The sequence below is a fragment of the Aquarana catesbeiana genome, linkage group LG10 (genome assembly GCF_042186555.1).
Source record: "Aquarana catesbeiana isolate 2022-GZ linkage group LG10, ASM4218655v1, whole genome shotgun sequence".
Classification (NCBI taxonomy): domain Eukaryota; kingdom Metazoa; phylum Chordata; class Amphibia; order Anura; family Ranidae; genus Aquarana; species Aquarana catesbeiana.
In genome coordinates this window covers 162,588,723-162,608,913 of record NC_133333.1, presented here as the reverse complement: position 1 = coordinate 162,608,913, position 20,191 = coordinate 162,588,723, and the positions used below count along the sequence as shown (strand labels likewise).

General features: G+C 40.5%; 1 protein-coding gene across 1 annotated transcript in view; it reads left to right on the top strand.

Moving 5' to 3' along the window:
• The first annotated feature begins 7,363 nt into the window (after positions 1 to 7,363).
• The window catches only part of LOC141110993 (myosin-binding protein C, fast-type-like), a 154,023-nt gene continuing 141,195 nt past the window's right edge, over positions 7,364 to 20,191 (top strand). The window contains exon 1 of the mRNA XM_073602874.1: positions 7,364 to 7,506. Within this exon, the coding sequence (XP_073458975.1) occupies positions 7,485 to 7,506 (22 nt within the window). The 5' untranslated portion in view covers positions 7,364 to 7,484. The remainder of the gene's footprint in view (positions 7,507 to 20,191) is intronic.

Below are 20,191 nucleotides of genomic sequence, written 5' to 3'. Positions count from 1 at the left end.
AGATGTGCAAAGATGGTAGAAACATATCCAAAAAGACTTGCAGCTGCAATTGCAGCGAAAGGTGGTTCTACAAAGTACAAAGTATTGACTCGGGGGGGCTGAATGCACGCCGCATTTGTGAACAGCAATTTTCAAGTCTTGCCACAGATTTTCAATTGGATTTAGGTCTGGACTTTGACTAACACATGAATATGCTTTGATCTAAACCATTCAATTGTTGCTATGGCTGTATGTTTAGGGTCGTTGTCCTGCTGGAAGCTGAACTTATGCCCCAGTCTCAAGTCTTTTGCAGACTCTAACATATTTTCTTCTAAGATTGCCCTGTATTTGGCTCCATCCATCTTCCCATCAACTCTGACCAGCTTCCCTGTCCCTGCTGAAGAAAAGCATCCCCACAACATGATGCTGCCAACACCATGTTTCACGGTGGGGATGATGTGTAAAGGGTGATGTGCAGTGTTAGTTTTCTGCCACACATAGCGTTTTGCTTTTAGGCCAAAAAGTTCAATTTTGGTCTCACCTGACCAGAACACCTTCTTCCACATGTGTGGGTTGGTGAGTATGACATATTTTATAATAGTTGTTATTTATATATATCATAGAAAAATTACATTACTTCCAAACCATTTTCAGGTAATTTTAGGCATGTGCTTGCATATCTTTGTGAACAGCACTTGAGGTGATGATTGAAGGGTTAAGAAATCAATGAGCCGATTCCTCCGCCCCCCACATGTGACCTTTAGCCATTATTTATTCTCCTTGCTCCCTCACCTAACTGGATTTTATAAGGAAGCCAGGAGCTTTGAAACGTGACATCCTATTTGGTGAGAAACTTGAGAAACTTAACATTAATAAATCACCGGTACCAGATAGCTTGCACCCGAGGGTACTTAGGGAACTCAGTCAAGTAATTGCCAGACCATTGTTGCTAATTTTTACTGACAGTCTACTGACTGGAATGGCCACATAATAAATGTTACTTTATGGTTCGTGTGCAAGCAAAATTCATTCATTTATTTATCCTCCAGTCCATTCACCTTTGATATTCCTATGGATAACCTGACTATACCAGTGTGCAGCATATAGTTTTTGGCTTTTTGTTTTGTAAATTTGCATTTCTCCAGTGAACTGCTTGCAGCATGGTGCTGGGTCTATATGATTCATTTATGGCTGAGTGACAGGGTGCTCCTCAAAAATCCCAATCCCAACAAATCAGAGCCCTGCTGAGATGTTCGTCTGTACTGGATTGAATTTCAAGAATTTCCTCTAGATTTGTATTTCCTCTATAGAGACTGGGTCCTTGAAATCTGAATGTTCTGATGAACCTGTTGACATTCCTGTGGGCATTCTGAGGACACTGTGCTTTGTCCTGGTGAGGCTATTATGTCTGCCTATGTGTAACACTGTGCATTGTTACTGTGAGTGCATATTGGTATTTGTCCACAAAATGTCAGGGTTCAGCACTTTTTTTATTGTCACAGTCTTAATACAAGTGTTCAGAGACTTCTGTGAGTTGTAGGCTGAAAGAAGAACTTCCTTCACAGTTAAGCTGAAGTTAAACTACAGAACCGACTGGCAATCACAAAGCAGCGGGAGGATATACAAGTGAAAAGCCCAGGAAGACATAGGGAGTTTGCTAGTGGAAGGAGCATGTAAGAGTTTGTGTCAAGCCGTGCTGTTCCAGGCCAGACCGAATACAGACTAGCTGAGAGACCTGAGGAAGAGTCTGTTTAGCATCGTTGCTATTAGTTACATTCAGTTCTTGTTCCCGGCCAGGCCTGGTAAGGGTACAAACACTCTTCAACATTGGACCATATTAGGGACAAGTATACCGCTGTCCTTTATTGTTGCAACCTGCCTGTGACAGACCTAGCCGGGAGAGAGACTTTTGGAGGGGACTGTATGCTAGCCTCTTGTCGATCGATCGGGGGCCCTTGCATTTGGGGGAATGGTGCTCTTTGTGAGCAGTATGCCTGGGGACCCTTGAGGTGGTATTACTGTGGATGCGGGTCCTGGTCCCCCAGGACACACAGACTCTGGGGACCCTGGATTTGCCATATTGGAATAGTGGCTGATTCATAATGCTGGGACAGATACTGTTAGGAGATGCTGATGTAAATTCCAACACCTGTCTGTCTATTGTCTGCTAAAATGTGTATTGTAAATAAGTCTACTGTGGGATCTAAGAGTCATTAGATCCCCATTGTTATTTGTGTTAATTAACTCTGCTATTGTGTGAAGAAGAGTCTATGTTGATTGTGATAATGTTGATTGGATTTTCTGAACTACAAGACTGCCAGTCTGGCCTAACGGTCATGTCTGAGTCATCTAGGCTGTCTAAAGGGATTAGTTAATTAGCTCATGTTAATTAGGTTAATTAGGTTACAGCTGTATTGTTAGAGTAATATGAGCAGGAGGTCTGCACCTCCACTTTTAGTGTATAAAAGCCTGTATTTTGCAATAAAGAGAGATTCCTGTTTGAACTTACATACAGCCTGCCTGGTGTTTGTTCTGAGCTATCACAACTGGACTAGAACGGCACAGAGCTGTAGTTCTAGTCCCGGAGCATTGGATGACCGAACCATCAGACGTTGCAATCTGATTCAATAGCTGCAGAGGAGTGTCGGGAGAGTGGAACCGAGCGAGCAAGGGGCTCGTTACACTGCCATTACTTGTTTGTCCTCATGATTACTGCCTTTTAGAATACTGAACTAATGTTTTGCTCCCTGCTAGGCAAAATCCCCTCTCTGTAGCTGCATGTTTTTGCTCGGCCATTTAAAGAGGGGACTTTTGTCGCCCCAAGTTCAAGCTCAAATTTTAAAGTGAACCATGCTGAACATTTTATATCTCCTCTTATTAAAGTAACTTTTTCCAACTACTTCATAGCTTAAAAAGACCCTTACCCACAACCTTATCTCATAAAGTGACCCGTGCCTACAACCTTGCTACTGTTTATTAGGCATGTGCAGAACGGAAAAATTTGTTTTGTTTTGGATAAGTTTGCTATGTTACTAATTTCATTTAGTTATGTTTCATCTTGTTTTGTTCATTTTTTATTGAATTCCAAATTTTCAGAATGATTCGAATTCGAATCGGTTGAAAAAATGTATTGACTCATCTGCATTCTGTGAAGGATCCTACACAACCGATGAATCTGTCAGTAGGTTTCTACAGTGAAAAAACTGTGTGGAGTCCCCCCATATCCACACCAGGCCCTTCGGGTTTGGTATGCATTTTAAGGGGAACCCCACTGCAAAATGTAAAAAAAAAAAAAAAAAAAGCCCCCCCCTTCCTGAACCATACCAGGCCACATGCCCCCAATATGGGGGGGTAGGTACTTTGGAGTAGTGGGAATCCCCCCTCAGATACATTCAGATTCTGACCAAAAGGAATTGCACATGTCTACTGCTTATACCCTCAGTCCTGCAGGACAGGTGACCACACTTTAAAGGGTATGTAGCACCCTCCTAGGTAGGTGCTAGAAAAGAATATACTTTTTGGGTCTTTCTGCTTACCAGAAATACTGTCAAGTAAATTTAAATGGTCTCTGCCTACCGGGGTGCAGGGATCCACTGATAAAGTCTGCTCATGTTGCTCAGATGCTGCTCATGTTGTCTGAATGTTTCACACTGGTCCAATAGGGGGGCATATTGGACAGTGGGAGGAAACCTGACAAATGAGAGCATAGGCATAGTTACATCTCTGGAGATTGGCTGAGGAAAGTGCCTCAGTGCATGCTGGGTGACTGTATATATGCCAAGGGCACATGTGCTCAGGGTCTTCGGCTGGAGAGCAGGGCCCCGGAGGGAGGGGGCGGTTTCCCCTCCTCTACACAAGCTGCCATGCGGCCTCGGGTAATTGACCTGAGGGGCTGAATCCGAGCAAAGCTGCAACCCAGATGTCTTGCAGAGCTGACTGAAAGGGAGACACGCCGGGAAGGATCTGTTTCAGCTACAGTGTGTACAAATCTGTGTCATGGGGCCTGTTCTGTGAGGGCAATCCCTTCAGCTAGTAGAGCCAGTGGTGTCAGCCAAAGGGGATGATAGTGAGTGTCCTGAAGATAAACTGTTTCACCAAGTCTGCTGCCAGAGCAAGCAAAGGACTTATTCTTCCCATACAAGCGTTGTATGGTATAGCAGAGAGTCTGCTACCACAATTAACCTGGTGTGGCCGAGGGAGAGTTGTCCTCATCTGTAATTAGTTCCAGTTAGAGTATCCCACCATTCCCTTCTCCCATCCAAGTTCCAACCATAAATACCAAAAAAAAGTGTGGATGAGAGTATGGGCGGTTGTGTGAAAACCCCTAGTAACTGGCTGCAAGATAAGAAGGGGAAAACCCAGGGAAGTCTATACACAGCATTTTTTTTGCCTCTGTTTAGCCTATTTGAAGTATTGAATTGCTGTACCATTTATTCTTATTTTTCTACCACTACAACCTGGCTACTTCTTTTATCACAGTTAGTGTGTGATTTTATCTTGTGTAACTGCCAGGAGACTCGATGGTCAAAGTAGGAGGAAGGCTCCGTTTAGGGCCAAGAGATGAGCGGAGGACACACATTTAATAGTGGCTCCTTCTGGGGTAGCGCTACACATGATAACCCCTAAACACTTGAGACCTCTAAAAAAACTGTAAGCTGTTGAGAACTCTGATGCTGACCTAGAGGATGGCGGCGAGGTCCTTCAACCTATTAGATCCAAACGAGGACAGTTACCTGTCAAGTATTTTGATTATGCAGTGTGAATTCTTGCTGTTTGTTGTTAACTCATGTTCCATCAAATTTTCCCACTGAATCATTTCCTTAACCTAGGTACCATCTCCCTGGCCCTGCCCACAGGTGCCTTCATCTTAGAAGATTAATGACATACTTTGAGTGCAGAATGCCATGGGGAAGAAAAATTATGCTGATGCCAATTAGGAATGAGCTGAACTGCCCTGGGGTTGGTTTGAGCAGATTTCAGCAAACGTCAAAGACATTTAGATGTTGAACTTAGACCTCATTGGAATCAGTGGAACACTAATTTTCTGGAATAATAGGCAAAAGTTGTCAAAAAATAGCGTGAGGAGTGGGCATTGCATTGGGGAACATGTTCCAGTGCAAAATAAATAAATAAAAATATACATTTTTGGCTGGGAGCAGTGATTTTTTAACACACTGACATTTACAAAGGAAAATTAGCAAGTGAAATTTTCCTTCTGGCTTCTATTTAAAAAAAAGAAAAAGGACACCTGCTATGTAATTTGGGGAAACCCTTGGAGGGGTCTATGTGCTTTTGTTTTCTTTTGTAAACGCAGCAAATGAAATATTATTTACTGGCAATTTATACTGTATCATTTTTTTCTTTGTAAATGTCACTTTGCTGTAACACGTTCTACACTAAGAATGAAAAAGAAAATTGCATACGCTCCCCCATCCCCCTACTCAAAAATGCACACCAGTCCCTTTGGAGTAAAAAAAAAGTGTGGGGTCCACCTAAAAATCCATGTCTGAACCATACCAGGGCACATGCACTCAACATGGGGTGTTGACAAGGGCCTCTTCTGCACAACCATGAGCCAGTGGCTGCAAGGGTCTGCTGTCAGGGGGGCTAATTAAAATATTATTAAAAATAAAGAGGCCCCAGATACCACCTCCCCACACATGAATGATAAGGGGTGCAAAGTATCCCTAGTCATTCACAAAAAAAAATAAAATCCCCCAAAATGTCCCTTATTGTAAATCCATTGTCAATCACAATGCCAACTGAAATTAAAAACCCAATGAACCCCCAATGTCATTGGCCATCAAATTTGGACAGTGAACATACTTGAGCAGTGGTGTCCCTGCCATACCTGCCCCTTTGCAAATGGGGCCAAGAATTCCCAGCCATGTAAGCCAATGTGCCAGTGATGGCAGTGGTTGCTAGGGACACAGTGGATACCAGCGCCTGCTGCTTCCTTAGGAACCATTGACATTGGGCAGTTGCCATATATAGAAGCGGGATAAAACGTAGCTTCTGTATATGATGCTTGGCTAAAACTAAGGCAGCTGAATGGGTTAAAGTTTTGATATCTGTCTGAATGCCCGAATGACCAAAGTTCAGACCAAACTGTTTGATCGCCCCATTATTAGTATTATTATTATACAGGATTTATATAGCACCAACAGTAGGCATGCGCTGAGGGTATGCCAGGTGTGCCTGGGCACATTCTAATCACTCTGTGCGGTGCTGATTCCCCCTACTGCCTGGGCTTCCCCCTGTGTTGCGCCCCCCACAGCAGTGCTGCTGGCTTCCCTCCTCTCCTCTCCCCCCCCCCCGGCTTCTGCGGGGGATGAATGTTCTATATGTCACTTACTGGCCCTTTCCTTATCTAAATGAACACAGTGAACACACTCACTCACCGTGTTCATTCATAACTGAAGCATAGTATTTACTATGCTTCAGTTTGTGAATGAACAGGAAGCCGCTCAGCACAGAGCATTTCCCATTCATTCCCTGTCCAGTGCAGCTGAGGCTGCAGAGAAAGGCATGTGTGTTTGAGCTTTGGGGTGCACACCCTAATGCAATAGGCTGCGCACACCTATGATCATCCCTAATGTCATTGATGCATAATGTGTCTTTGATGTCATCCTGTCAGCAGTGCTCTCCGCATAACCAATAACTGCCTACTGCTGGGCAAGAGGCAAAGACAACTAGTGCATCATGTAATGGGCCAAAATACATACCTGCATGGGGAAAACTGGTGACTTGGAGCAAGAGGCTCATTCCAGAGCTTGGCTTTAAGATTTTTAAAGGGCCTTCAATTATAGGAATTGAGAGCTGAAAGATGGGCAATGTACTATGATTAGCAGAGGTCACATAATGATGTTTGGATTAACCTAAAATAGCTATGAGTAAACATGGAGTTTGTGACAACAGTATATTTAATTACTTAGACTGCATAGGAATTTTCACTCACCAGGCTGGACTTACACAGAAAGCAGTTACTAAAAAACTTTAACTAGTTTTCCTAACAGCTGGTCAAATCAGTTTCAGCCTGTTTAATTATTGTCTTCAAAATTAATTAATGTTGTAGGTGGTGTTCTTACAGACACATTTGTATTTGGGGATATTTTTGACCAAAGAGAAGTCAATAAGCTTCAGTTTGCACCCCCTTCTCATTCTTGTCTGTCTCTCAATAAGTTTACATGTAGGAGCAGCTGGCTCTTCTATCACACTTATAGCTCTTCTGTTCAGCTGGAAGCCTCTTACAGCTTTTCATGAACAAATTCAGATCCTGTCTCCTCCACTATCTGATACTATTAAGGCCAGAGAAAGTATCCCCTCCACCCCATTAAGAGTTTTAGGGACGTTTATGAAACAGCTTAGGAATTTTGGCAACCAGCTCCAGGGGTCAAGTGACATTTATCAGCGTCTCCCAGGAGAGGAGAGACTGTCTTTAAAGAGACTAGGAGAACCTTGACGAGGGAGTTTGTGCCTGGACCCAAGAGGAGATTGACACAAGCATGCCTGAACCAGCAAAACCGGGTAGGACAGTCTTTTATGTGTCCATTGCTGCCTGGCTCTTAAAGACAGAAATAATGACTCAAGCTTACTCTTAATTGTTGAGGTGGAACCTGGTATTAAACAGCCAACATCTTTACAAAAGAAGAGCCTGCTGGAAAAATGAATTTAACTTTAAAGAGCAATGATAATACAGTTACCCATAACAACTGACCAGACATCAGTTTCAATGAGAGTATATAGACTAGAGGAGTGGATAAGGATTGCTGGTCAATTGCATAGGGGTTAATAAATATTGCATATTGCTCTTTACCTTACTAATTAGTGATGGAGATTTTTTTTTTTTTTATTAGAACCTCTTGGTAAAAGTGCAGCACAGACATAGATCTGAATACTGTGCAGTTACTCATTGCATACTGAAGCCTCAGTACATCATAATAGACTCTGCAGACACACAAACATATGTTACGGCTGCATGATAAGTTACTTGGACTATTATTAACAGTAAGGTTTTGCCATAAACCATGATTTTTTCTATAATCATGTAATAATAAAAAAAATATGTATGCATCTATAATTCGTTCTACACATCTATACACATTTCCTCATAAACATTTGCAAGCTAATTCAGTAAGGCAGTGCAAAGAGGACTTCAGGTGTGCAAAGTATAGAAACCCAAAACAACCAATCGTATTTCAATTTAATGGTTTCCTTATTGCACTCAGAACATCATCGCCTTTCTGAATCAGCCAGATAACGTAGAGCACTGAGAGTTAAAGCTAAAAATGCCAACATTCCACTTTCATAATAGATAAAAACTAAAAATGTAATTACTGCTTTATTACACTATTGTCCAGGTGACTGGACTATACACTTTGAACAAAGCTGGTATTCAGACTCACTATTTTTGTACATATTTCTGTTCCATTGCGGTAGCCTACATATGGTATATCAAAGCTCTCAAATGTTTAACAAATGTAGGAACATTCATTCTCTAATGAGAGGGAATTCCTTGTTTATATATTATTCTTGTCATGTCATGTAGTTCTCCAGTAGAAACAAATCATAAAAAAGTCACTACTCAGATAATTGTTACTCATAAGAATGTAGGAGGAGTTTTTTTCCATGACTATGCATGCCTAGTTGTGTTTACAAGGGAAAAAAAAAAACATACTCAGAAAATATAGAGGTTTGGCTATTTATTTCTGGTGCCTGAAATTACGAAACCCAGCATTTCAGTTACTACAAAATATAAATCCCGGTACTAATAAATCTGTAGCTGAATTGCTTGCCAGAGCTAGGTTGTCACAAATGTCTACCTAAGTCTACCTAGCATAAAAATCTAAATATAATTTCCCTAATAATCTATATGTAGTGGTATTGTTTCACAAATCTGATGAACCCAGAAGTGATGGTTGAAACAGGATTCTGCTCCATCTACTACTTTAATGGAACACTGGCAGAATAGGAGGAGGTGTAGGGTTGCTTTAGGTAAACATATTTTATGAATACATCAATTTCCATGTGTACAAATAATTAATTATCAAATATAATGTAAATAGCTATTTTGTAGCCTTTTAACCAATTACCCATATGTTTATTGTAATAATATTATGTTGTTAATGCTGCTATGAGAGTTTACAAATTAATCAAGTGTCTTTGTGTACCAGCAGTTCTTTCCAAATTTAAGACTATGCAGTATACATAGAAAAAGACAAAACTTTACATTTCCTTCTCAGATATATTTACAACTTACAGTTGTTGATGTTCTAGAATGCGAAAAAAAAGGAGCGAAAATGGATTTGGGACTTTACATGTCATGTTTGTGTGGATGATGATGTATGAAATACCTAAATTTAAATGAATTGAGTGTCACGATCCCCAAAGGGTAGTCCATGAAACCATAATAAATTGATGAATTTGATAAATTAATAAATATGATATATAATGCATAATATAAATGATATACAATGCATGATGTAAACAAGAAGAACCATAATAAATAGAATAATAATCATAATAGAATATTTACTATCAATAATAAATGGACATGATTGGTACAGACAATAGCAAGCATTTTTAGTTTGATGTTTTAGAATTATTTATGTAAATGGCACATGTTGTAGAGTAAATATTAAAAGCTTCATTTTTCTTAGCTATGACATCACTGCTTACGATGACGTAATCACGCGTGGCATTGATGATTTAAGTGTTCTTATTCTTTAGATGCATCTGCTTTTCATTCCATTCTGTGACTTCCATTAACGGAAGAACAGATTAGGTCACTGAAAACTCCACAAAAAAGTATCAATTAGAAACCCATAGGTCTCCCCCATTTGTGAAATGTACACACAGCAATCACATCACAGCAAGAGACAGTTTTGGGGACCTGGGAGCTGTCGCATACCACAAGAGCCCACAGTATTTAATTTTCTGTTGTATTTGAAAATCCTAATACGTTATGATGAATGATAAAGCAATGCTTCATGACATACAGCAGTGGTTCTGAACCTCAGTCCTCAGGTACCCCCAACAGGTCAGGTTTGCAGGTTTTCCTTTATCTTGCAGAGGTTCTTTAAATCAGAGTCAATGGCTTGGTATTTTGGACAGCTATTCTTTCTAAGAGAAATTCCCAAAACATGGCCTGTTGGAAGTATTTGAGGACTAAGGTTGAGAACCACTTTATATAAATAGTACATTACAATATAGATCTCAATGCATAGCAGAAGGAAATACCAGTGAAGTTTACATAGGAATTTGAGTCCCATTCTTTGCAATGAACTCCTAGTGACTATTATATAAAAAGGCTCTTGATCAGTGGGTAATAGCATGGCATACAGGGATAAAACGAAAAACTTTGTTGTGTCAATGGGTGATAAATTCTGGAAGTAACTGATGTTACACAGCTTATCCCCAGGTCATGGCAGCATTTTGATGAAGTTGTCCTTTGCCAATGTTTGAATGACTTCTGACTGTCACTTTGTCATTGCAAATCTTTTGCTGAGATATTTATTAGTATTCATGTTTAAAAAAAAATATTTCAGGGATACAGGCCATTAATTAAAACATGAAATATTTAATTAATTTATATATTGGTAGAATGTTCTGCAGTATTTTATACAGAACTATCCAACTTGGTTTTAGACCTTTGGATTTTGCAGTCCAATTCCTCTACCACACACTTTCATATAAGCACACTCAAAGTTTCATTTAAAAGGTCAGTCCACATGAAAGTGATATTTTGGATACTTGTAAAGCCTTATGGGCTGAATTAGCCCCGGCGTCTTATGTCTTAGATATCCAAAAGCAAGATCTCTGTTCTATAGTCCCCAAATCCTGTGGTGTTGTTAATGGTGGATCTTTGGGTGTCCCCACCTACCCTAACATGTTCCAGCTTCTTCTGTTGCATCCTTAATAATATAAAACAAACACATTCAGCTTGGAAGAGGGAGATTTTTTACAGATATCTTCATATTACAATGTCTGAGAGATATAAGAAATTGTCAAGTGGTTTACTGCTTCTTTATCTACCAATAGGTGACTTATCTGTTTAGGCCAATTAACCTACCTAGTTTCTGTGTTTGAGAAACAATAGAACCCATGGGTAATTTTTGCCCAAGCTTATGTTCTTTTTTATTGATCAAGTGCTGGTGTATGAGACAGCTGTGTTAAAATGGGCAGAAAAACTTCCACATGGGGTTTCTTTTTTTTTTGGCCACCTTGGCATCCTTGTTTATATATCCAGACGAACTGTATGCAGGGACTGTGGCTGTTGATAAGAGTCAAAAGACTTTCTGTAGCTCAGGCAACATGCTACCATCGTATTTTCTCTTGGTATGTGGCCTCTGCAGTTAAAAAAGCATTATTGCCTACAAAAGGCCTGCACAAAAGCTATTTGACATGTTTTTTCAGGGTAATATGACACTTTAAAAAGATCCTGAACACTAAAACTGGGAGCATTTCAAGACAGCAATGCTAGTCAATTTATAACCATAAATGTAGGTACAATAAGAAGAAAAGGGGACAGTCTCTGTTGTACCTGGTTATCAGGAATGGTATTACAATTTTGAAGTTTTGCTGTATATTGATTCCTTTTTTTAAAGGTTTTTTGTATTTGGCGTTATTACAACTTCTATTCTATCTAAATATGTTACAACAGGTCTTCTAATATTGTAAAAACTGAAAAGATTAGCCCCTGCTGGTGGAAGATCATATTCCTCCCTTACTATGATGTGCCAGTATTTCTGATTTGATTTGTTGATACAAATGTTTTCTGATGACTGCAGGTTGCTTAGAGCAATGGTTCTCAACCTCAGTCCTCAAGTACCCGCAACAAGCCATGTTTTCAAGTTTTCCTTTATCTTGCACAGGTGCTTCAAATCAGAGTCAATGGCTTGGTATTTTCGACAGCTATTTTATCTAAGAGAAATTCCCAAAAAATAGCCTGTTTGGGGTACTTGAGGTCTGAGGTTGAGAACCACTGGCTTAGAGTATTACTTTACCATTATTTTAGTTATGTGTTCTTTATGAAAATTAGTTAAGGCTAGATAATGATCCTTTTTCACATGCTACTATTCAATTGATGCTTTCATATGGAAGCTCTGTAGATGATTACAATTTCAGTTTCTGTTAAGGGATATGCGTGACATTATGTTGAGATGCTGGCATTCCAGGCTCCACAAGAACCAGCTTTACAGTGCACAGGGTATGCTGAGAGTTTTAAGAGCAGCTTGGCAAGAGGCTTAGAAAGGAATCAAATACATTGGTGGCATTAGGTAGTCATAAATCAGAAAGATAGTGTTTCAATTTGTTTTGATGTGCCTTTTTGGAAATGGTTTTGGAGTAGCTGTGACATTTTAAGAAACTCATGACATTAGCAAAACACAGAGTACTAAAGTCATTCAAATAATGGATTGTTAAGAATGTGAAAATGATTGTGTTTCTATTTCAGTTAATGCTGTTGGATTTATTATAATCATTGTAAGACATCTGCTTTTTAAATAAATTTCCCTGTACATTATTACAACTTAGAAGAGCTTTCCACTTTGAAGTAAACTGTCCATTAGCAAAATATAAAAGATGTTCTTGCTGACCTCCTTTTAAAAATACTAGTTCCCTGGCTCTTAAAGTTGACCATGCAACAGTAGAATTTTGTTTGCAAATTCTTGTTTTCAGTCAAATTTCTAATAGTTATTGGACAATCATTTTTGACCCTAGTGGTGAACAAAATCGAAGAAGCAGGATGGAAATTTTTTCTTGAATGAATGAAATCCCAACAGCATATGTGTTTTTTTGTCTGAAAAATTCCATTTATTCCAAAAGTTAAAAGCAAACTCAATTTTGAATTACTTTCAAACAAAATTTGTTAAGTCTCTGATGGCATTATTAAATGCACTGATTACATTTTTCATATGAATGCTTGTATGAAAATCTATCAGTGTATGGTGTGGTATGACTTTCTGACTACAATACTTTTAGTCACTGACCAGGAACAAATATACTGCTGAGGAAACAGAAATATGAGAATCTGTATACCTGTGCTGAGTATTGAAGGCAGAAGGGTCAGCATGAAAGAAAGGTTATCACTTTCGGAAGGAGAGAACCACAAAAGTAGGCTGTTTTCTTACATGAAAATTCCCTTTAAGGTTGATCACTGCTAAAAATGTCATTGTGTGGCAAAACAAAAAATTGCTTATTTTGATTCCCTTTCCTTTCCAATGTTCTGTGTCATTATGTACATATTTGCTACTGAAAGAAGAAATATCTGATTTTACCTGCAGGGCTGCTGTGGGAGTAATATTCTATTGTGGCTCATCCAGTAGAAATAGTGACACTTTAGCAGGAATAAATAAGGCAAGAAACAATATTCAAGTTCAAATAACATATTAAAATAATATTGAACTCTACCACTCGCTGAGAGTATACAGCCAGCACATCACTTGAATACAAAATAGGCTCCAGTCAAAAAACAATAAGTGTGTTGTCTTATGCATATGTCAGTCACCATGTCTGTGAAAGCTGGTGGCAATGACTGGCTGCTTTACTGTTGCTGGATCTTCACATAAAGCGGTGCCTGCAATGCACTGCTAGCATCAAGGTTCCAGTCTATCTGGAAGGGATTGACAAGTTCTCTTTTTTTCTACATTAGTTATGGACCTAACTTTAGACCAGAATCAAATCCGAAATCAGGTCCAGTATGTGCTAGAGCAGTGGTCTCCAAACTGCGTCCTGGGGGTCTTTGCATGCTTTTACCCAGCCCTTGGAGCATGATTTCATCCTCTGATATCAACAGTGGGGCATAATTCCCCCCAATAACACCAATATGGGGCCCAATGACATCAATAATGAGGCACAATTCCTCTCAATGACATCAACAATGGTGCCCAATGACGTCAATGATGGGGCACAATTCCTCCCAATGACACCAACAATGGTGCCCAATGACATCAACGATGGGGCACAATTTGTTCCACTTACACCAATAATGGGGCGCAATTAGTCTCACTAAAACAATCAATGGGGCATTATTTCTTCCCACCGTAATTGGGACCATTTCTACTCCCACTGGCACAGTCTGGCCCTCCTAAAGTCTGAAGGACAGTAGACTGGCCCTTTGTTTAGAACATTTGGAGACCCCTGTTCTAGAGGAAATGATCCATACTTGCTCTTTGCTGAGAAAGACTGCACCAATGGATAACAAAACTTTCTTTCTGATATTCTTTAGCTCAGTTATTGATGATCTAATCAATAAAGCGGTAGTAAACTGTGGAAAAAAAAAACTGGTCCCCGCGCACTAGCACATTATGACAGACTTACCTAAAAAATGGATCCCTTCTGTGGTGCGCTGTCGCCGCTGACAGGGATTCCATCTACACCCAGACTTCCTTTCCGAGTTTGTGGGCTTCGGCTGTTTGAATGGCTAAGCTGTGATTACGTCACCCCAGGGCATGCACACAGGAATCACAGTTGCTGCACAGATTCCTCAATGGACGGCATGACGTCCATTAAGAGCGCAGTGCACATCTGCTGATGACATCACTGGCTACTACACATGTGAATATCTCCTAAACGGTGCAAGTATATGAGGCATTCACTGTACCTACAGGTAAGCCTTACTATGAACTTACCTGTGGGTACAAGATAAAAAGCAGCATCTACTACCACATTAATGCTTGCCCTGTTTAGGAGGTGTCTGGATGAACTTTGCAAAAGCATACGGAGTGTGCATGGTTATGTTACTATCATGCAAAGGAAAGGTCTTACAGCAACTGGATTGTGCATTGTTTCTTACTGCACTCTCTTGTCTATATCCACCTCAGTGCAATGTTACCCACTGTCCTAATTTGACCATTTTTTTAATTGTGTTGATTTCCACAGGATTGAATAATTATGTATTTAAAGACTATCTCAGGGCAAAAAAAAAAATACTCCACTTGCAGTGGGACGTCCCCCACATTGCACTGATAAATTCTAGGAAAAAGTATTTTTACTTACGCAATCCCTGGCTCCAACAGCAGGTGGCAGTCATCTTGTCTTTCTTACACTCTGGTCTGTGGGCAGTCCCTTGGCATCCTCACTTACAATGCAGGGCCATTCTTCCTATGTTATAGGATGATGTGACATTGACTATGACTGTTGGAGCATTTAGGAGGCCGCGGCACCCAGTCTTACAGTGTAGAGAGATTCTGAAAGAGAGGGGGCTCAGACAAGCAAAAATCTTTTTCTATAGGCCTAAACAAGCCTTGAACCCTTAAAATGTGGGGGGGAGCCCCACTGCAGGGGATTTTTTGTTTTTCCAAGAGTTCAACTAATTCTGATAGACACTGTATATAGGGGCTGGTACTGCTAACCATCTTCTCTGGTTACATGTTGCCTGACTGTGTCTGGCTTCAACACTTTGACTCACAGATACAAAACAAGCATGTAACTTAGAAAAAAATGTTGTTACAAATAAAGGCAAACAAGAAGAAAATTGTTATCTCCACACAGTTCATAAGAACGTAAAATATAAAAAAATGCCAATACTGAACATTAAGTATTTTAAACTTTAAGACTGGGTTCACACTGGAGAACGCAGCGGCTCACAGCAGGAGTCCGGTGCGTCTCCATTCACCATTTCAGGTCTAATTTTAGCCCGCATTTTGGGCTGAATTCGAACCTGAAACAAACCAAAAGATGCACAGGGATCCTGTGCAATTCGCACTGGAGCTGCTGCTGAGATGTGTGAACCGGCTCCATAGAGAGGCGGTCACAATCTCCTACTATGCAAATTGGATGCAGAGAAACCCGCATACAATTTGCAATAGTGTGAACCCAGCCTAAAACTTTCACACCCATTAATAGAGGGCTCACGATCATAGTTATTGTTTGACCCTTTGCTGGGGCTCATTAACTGCATGATTATGTCTTTGTAGCAATAATGTAGGTTAGTATATTGCAGATGTTAAATATTGTCATAGGTGTTTATGTGTTACATATTAGATGACACTTATAATTGGAAAGTCTTATGTTCCTAATGTTATAGATGAATGGTATCTACATGTTACAGTCCTGGGCTTCTTTTGCTATGACTGTATAGATACATTCCTAAATGTTCAAAGTTGGAGAAGACACTTGCTAATGTCAATTAGGAACTAGGGCATGCCTTATATAAAAATACAACAGAACACATTTAAATACAAGATCACTTTCTCTTGTTAAATAACTGAATGCGACAGGCCAAACAGCACAGATCATTTACATTGGCACTCAGGCAAGGCATCTATACTGGGCGCAAAAAGAATACCTGTTACATTGTAGCAAGAGGTATACTGCAAAGGAGGAAGCCTAGAAAGATAGACTATTTTCCTCCCACTTTTCAAAGCTTTTGTAATATTTTAGGTTGATGCTACATCCCAACTCTGAGCAATCTATTTTTATTTTGAATAGACTGTTTGCTCCACTACGCCAAGTCATCACTTCATGGGATAAAAATTAAACATCAATGGGGCTGTATTAATGGTGCTAAATACAACAACCCCCGATCCCCATGTGGGAGATGGACGGCAAGGTGGCGATGATGAAAACTTTGGCCCCCTATTGACAGGCCGCCACTGTAATAAACCCCATTAAAGTGTATGAAAGCATACTGTATTTTCAGATAAGCAGTTTTTTTTTTTTTTTAAAGATGCGGCATTACTGTCCCACCTCTCCACCTTGTTTAATCAGGGAATGCTTTGCATTCATTCAGAAAATGCAAAGAATCCTCGGATTGGCACCTGTGCCGAGCGGCAAACCTCCTGTGTTCAGAAAGCAGCAGGAGAGCCGCTCTTCATGGGACCCCGAAGTGGAGATCACTGGAGTAGTGGTGTCTACTTCAGTGATTACCACCTTCCAGGGGGATAGGCCAGGTATGGTACAGTATATATATATAGTTGCAATGCCCCAAGCTGGACCAATGCAACTATGTATAAAATATCCATACCTGGAATTCTTCTTTAAAGGGGCTGAGAAATTTGAAGAGACAAAATGAGCCGTATATTGTGTGTCTGAACTAACTCTGTAAAATGACTGGTTTTTGTGCCTTTACAAAAATCAATGTACCATCCTGTTATCTGCTGTGGAGCAGTCTTCTGGAGTTTTGGTCTCTTACAAGCCTGTAATTTGTGACAGAACGTCTACAATCAAATCAAGTAAGCCTGTAATTTGTTAGTGGTGGCAACTTATGTGTGCGTCTGAGGGACCATTTCACATTGGAACACGCTCAGATCTGTGCATTTAGGTTTTCACAGCCCATTCATTTCAGGAGGCTGCCAAACATATGCAAGCACTACTTTTTCAGATTTTATTTTTTTTATTTTATTTCAGTTACTTATATAGCGCCATCAATTTACGCAGTTACTTATATAGCGCCATCAATTTACGCAGAGCTTTACATATACATTGTACATTCACATCAGTCCCTAACCCTCAAGGAGCTTACAATCTAAGGTCCCTAACTCACATTCATACATACTAGGGACAATTTAGACAGGATCCAATTAACCTACCAGCATGTCTTTGGAGTGTGGGAGGAAACCGGAGTGCCCGAAGGAAACCCACGCAGGCACAGGGAGAACATGCAAACTCCAGGCAGGTAGTGTCATGGTTGGGATTCGAACCAGAGACCCTTCTTACTGCTAGGTGAGAGTGCTATCCACTACACCACTGTGCCACCCCACTACACCACTGTGCTGTACCAAATCACATGATACTGTGGCACTGAATAATAATTGGCAACTAGGCACATCTTGCGAGGGCAGCGCATTCACATTTAGTGCAGAAAATGTGCACAGAACATGCCTTGCCCACACTGCATTCCAATGTTAACAAGCCCTAAAAAAATGTATGCTGTCAAATTATTTGACAATGTGGCATTTCATTTTAGTGAATTAGCACTTTATTTTTGCCCTCATCTCTTCCTATAAATTCAATGCAAACAATGTTACAGCAAACAAAATTAAGCCTCAAATACAACTTACATACCGTAGGTATACTACAGGCCTATTTAAAAATATGATTGTTTTTATTGCTATCTATCTCAGGACAGAAAATAGTGGGAAAGCTCTCATATGGGGACACAGACAAAACACATTTTTAGTAGATTGGAAAGAAGTAGCACTTTTGACAGCATTAATATTGATTTCTTGTCTTGATATCTGAAGGAGATGAGGGAAAAGTCTCCCCAGTAAAGTTAAGACAGAAAAGAAAAACCTTACCTTACCTTTCAACAAATTCAAAACTAGATCAGCATTGACTGCAGGTAGACTGTAGCATACTTTACAGTCAGGTGCACTGTCATGCTCTTTGAGTTATAGCAATTCATCGATTTATTGGATTTGAAGGAGAAGCTGCAAATTAATACACCTACACCAGATATGCAGATGTGTTCTTTTTTTTTTTTTTAGATCTATCTCCAAGTACAAAGCTTTTCAGAAACGTAGTCCATGCAGAAGTCCCTGCAGACAATAATATTTTCCCATTGCCCTGTTATAGCAGCAATTTCTAGCAGTCCCATTTAACATGTCTCCAGTCAAGGACTGTCTTCTGAAGGTTGTTCCTGGTCTCCAACAACTCCTATACCATGTTCACAATTTCCAACTGTCTCATTCAGCATGTCTGCATTGTCTGACCATCTCATGTTCCATGGTCCACAGTCTCTGACCATTTCTTGTGTCATGTCTGTAGTCTCATACCATGTCTGTAATCACGTCTGCAGTCTCTGACCAGTCTCTGACCATTCTTTATCATGTCTGCATTCTCTGATGATCTCTTTTATCATGTCTGCAGTCTCAAACCATCTCTTGTATCATGTCTGCAGTCTCGGACCATCTCTTGCAGGGGCTTACCTACAGGCATTACAATTGCAACCCAGCCCCATTCTCCAGGGGCCTGTGCAGCCCCCTGTACACCTGGATAGGAGGGGAAGCTGGAGTAGTGGCATATAAAGGAACCAATCCCCTCCATTCTCCTCCTGCAGCCCCTAAAAGCCAGCTTATCCTCCCCTCCCTCTTGCAGCCATTCAGCAACTGCAGGGGAAAAATGGTGGGGATCAGTTCCTCTATATGCCGAAGCTCCTGGGACCCCTTATCCAGGTCCTGATGCCCAAGGCCCACTGTGTGCTCTCCTGCCCCCCCAGGACTACCAGCTTTCCTCCTCCCCTCTTCTGCCAGCTGCTGCAGGGGATATGTCAGGATGGAGAGTGGGGAAGGGACCAGTAAATATGTCATTTACTGGCCCATTCTTTTTCTGAATGGACAGAGTCAGTGCTCATTACTGATCACTGACTCTGTTCATTCATAACTGAATCTTTCATCTCCTTTTCTTTGCTCAAAGCTGAAACATAGAGGTCTGTTTAGACCCCTAATATTTCACCAAAGCCCCCCAATGGGGCTCCTAAAAAAATTCAAAAAAATATAAAAAATTAAATTGTAAAAATAATTAAATAAATGCAATAACATGGTAAAAAATAACAAAAACAAAAATAAAAAAATAAAAACTACTGACAACAGTTGCAGAACTAGCAGGGCCACAAAGGTTGCACTTATGACTGGGCCCTGGCATACTAACTCCATGGGGTGCCCCAAGATGGCAGGGAGGGAGCCAGCTTCAGAACATGTTAAAAAGGTCTCACTGCAGGACCATAATAAAGGGTCCTGCGATGGGAGTAAACAGCCCCTGGATCAGTGGGAAGGGGCACGGTCCCGGGGGTCAGGGGGGCCCTTCATGGTTTCTTGCTCTGGGGACTTGAAGGTCCTAGTTATGCCTCTGATTTCTTGTGTCACATTTGCAGTCTCAGACCATCTTCTGTATTATGTCCACAGTCTTTTTCCATTTCTTGTATCATGCCCATAGTCTTTGACGATAATCAGTTATGTGTCTGCTGTCTCTGGCACTGAATATTCACTGACTATTATGTATGGACTGCACTTGAGGCCCCTCATATCAAGAAAGTTGACCACTGCTGGCTGCTTCCTGCTTTAGCACAGACTAAACATTTCTTTAGGCATCAGCCTAATTAGGATACTTGTCAATATGGCCAGGCAAGCCTGAGCATGCAATCCTTGTGTGTCTGTCTGCAATCATGAGCAGCAATCGGTCTCCTGGGGAGGGAGAGCTGATTAGCCAGACTGATTTCATTTTGTGGAGCAACACCCACCTGTCTCCAATGTGTCTTACATCTGCTCAGGCC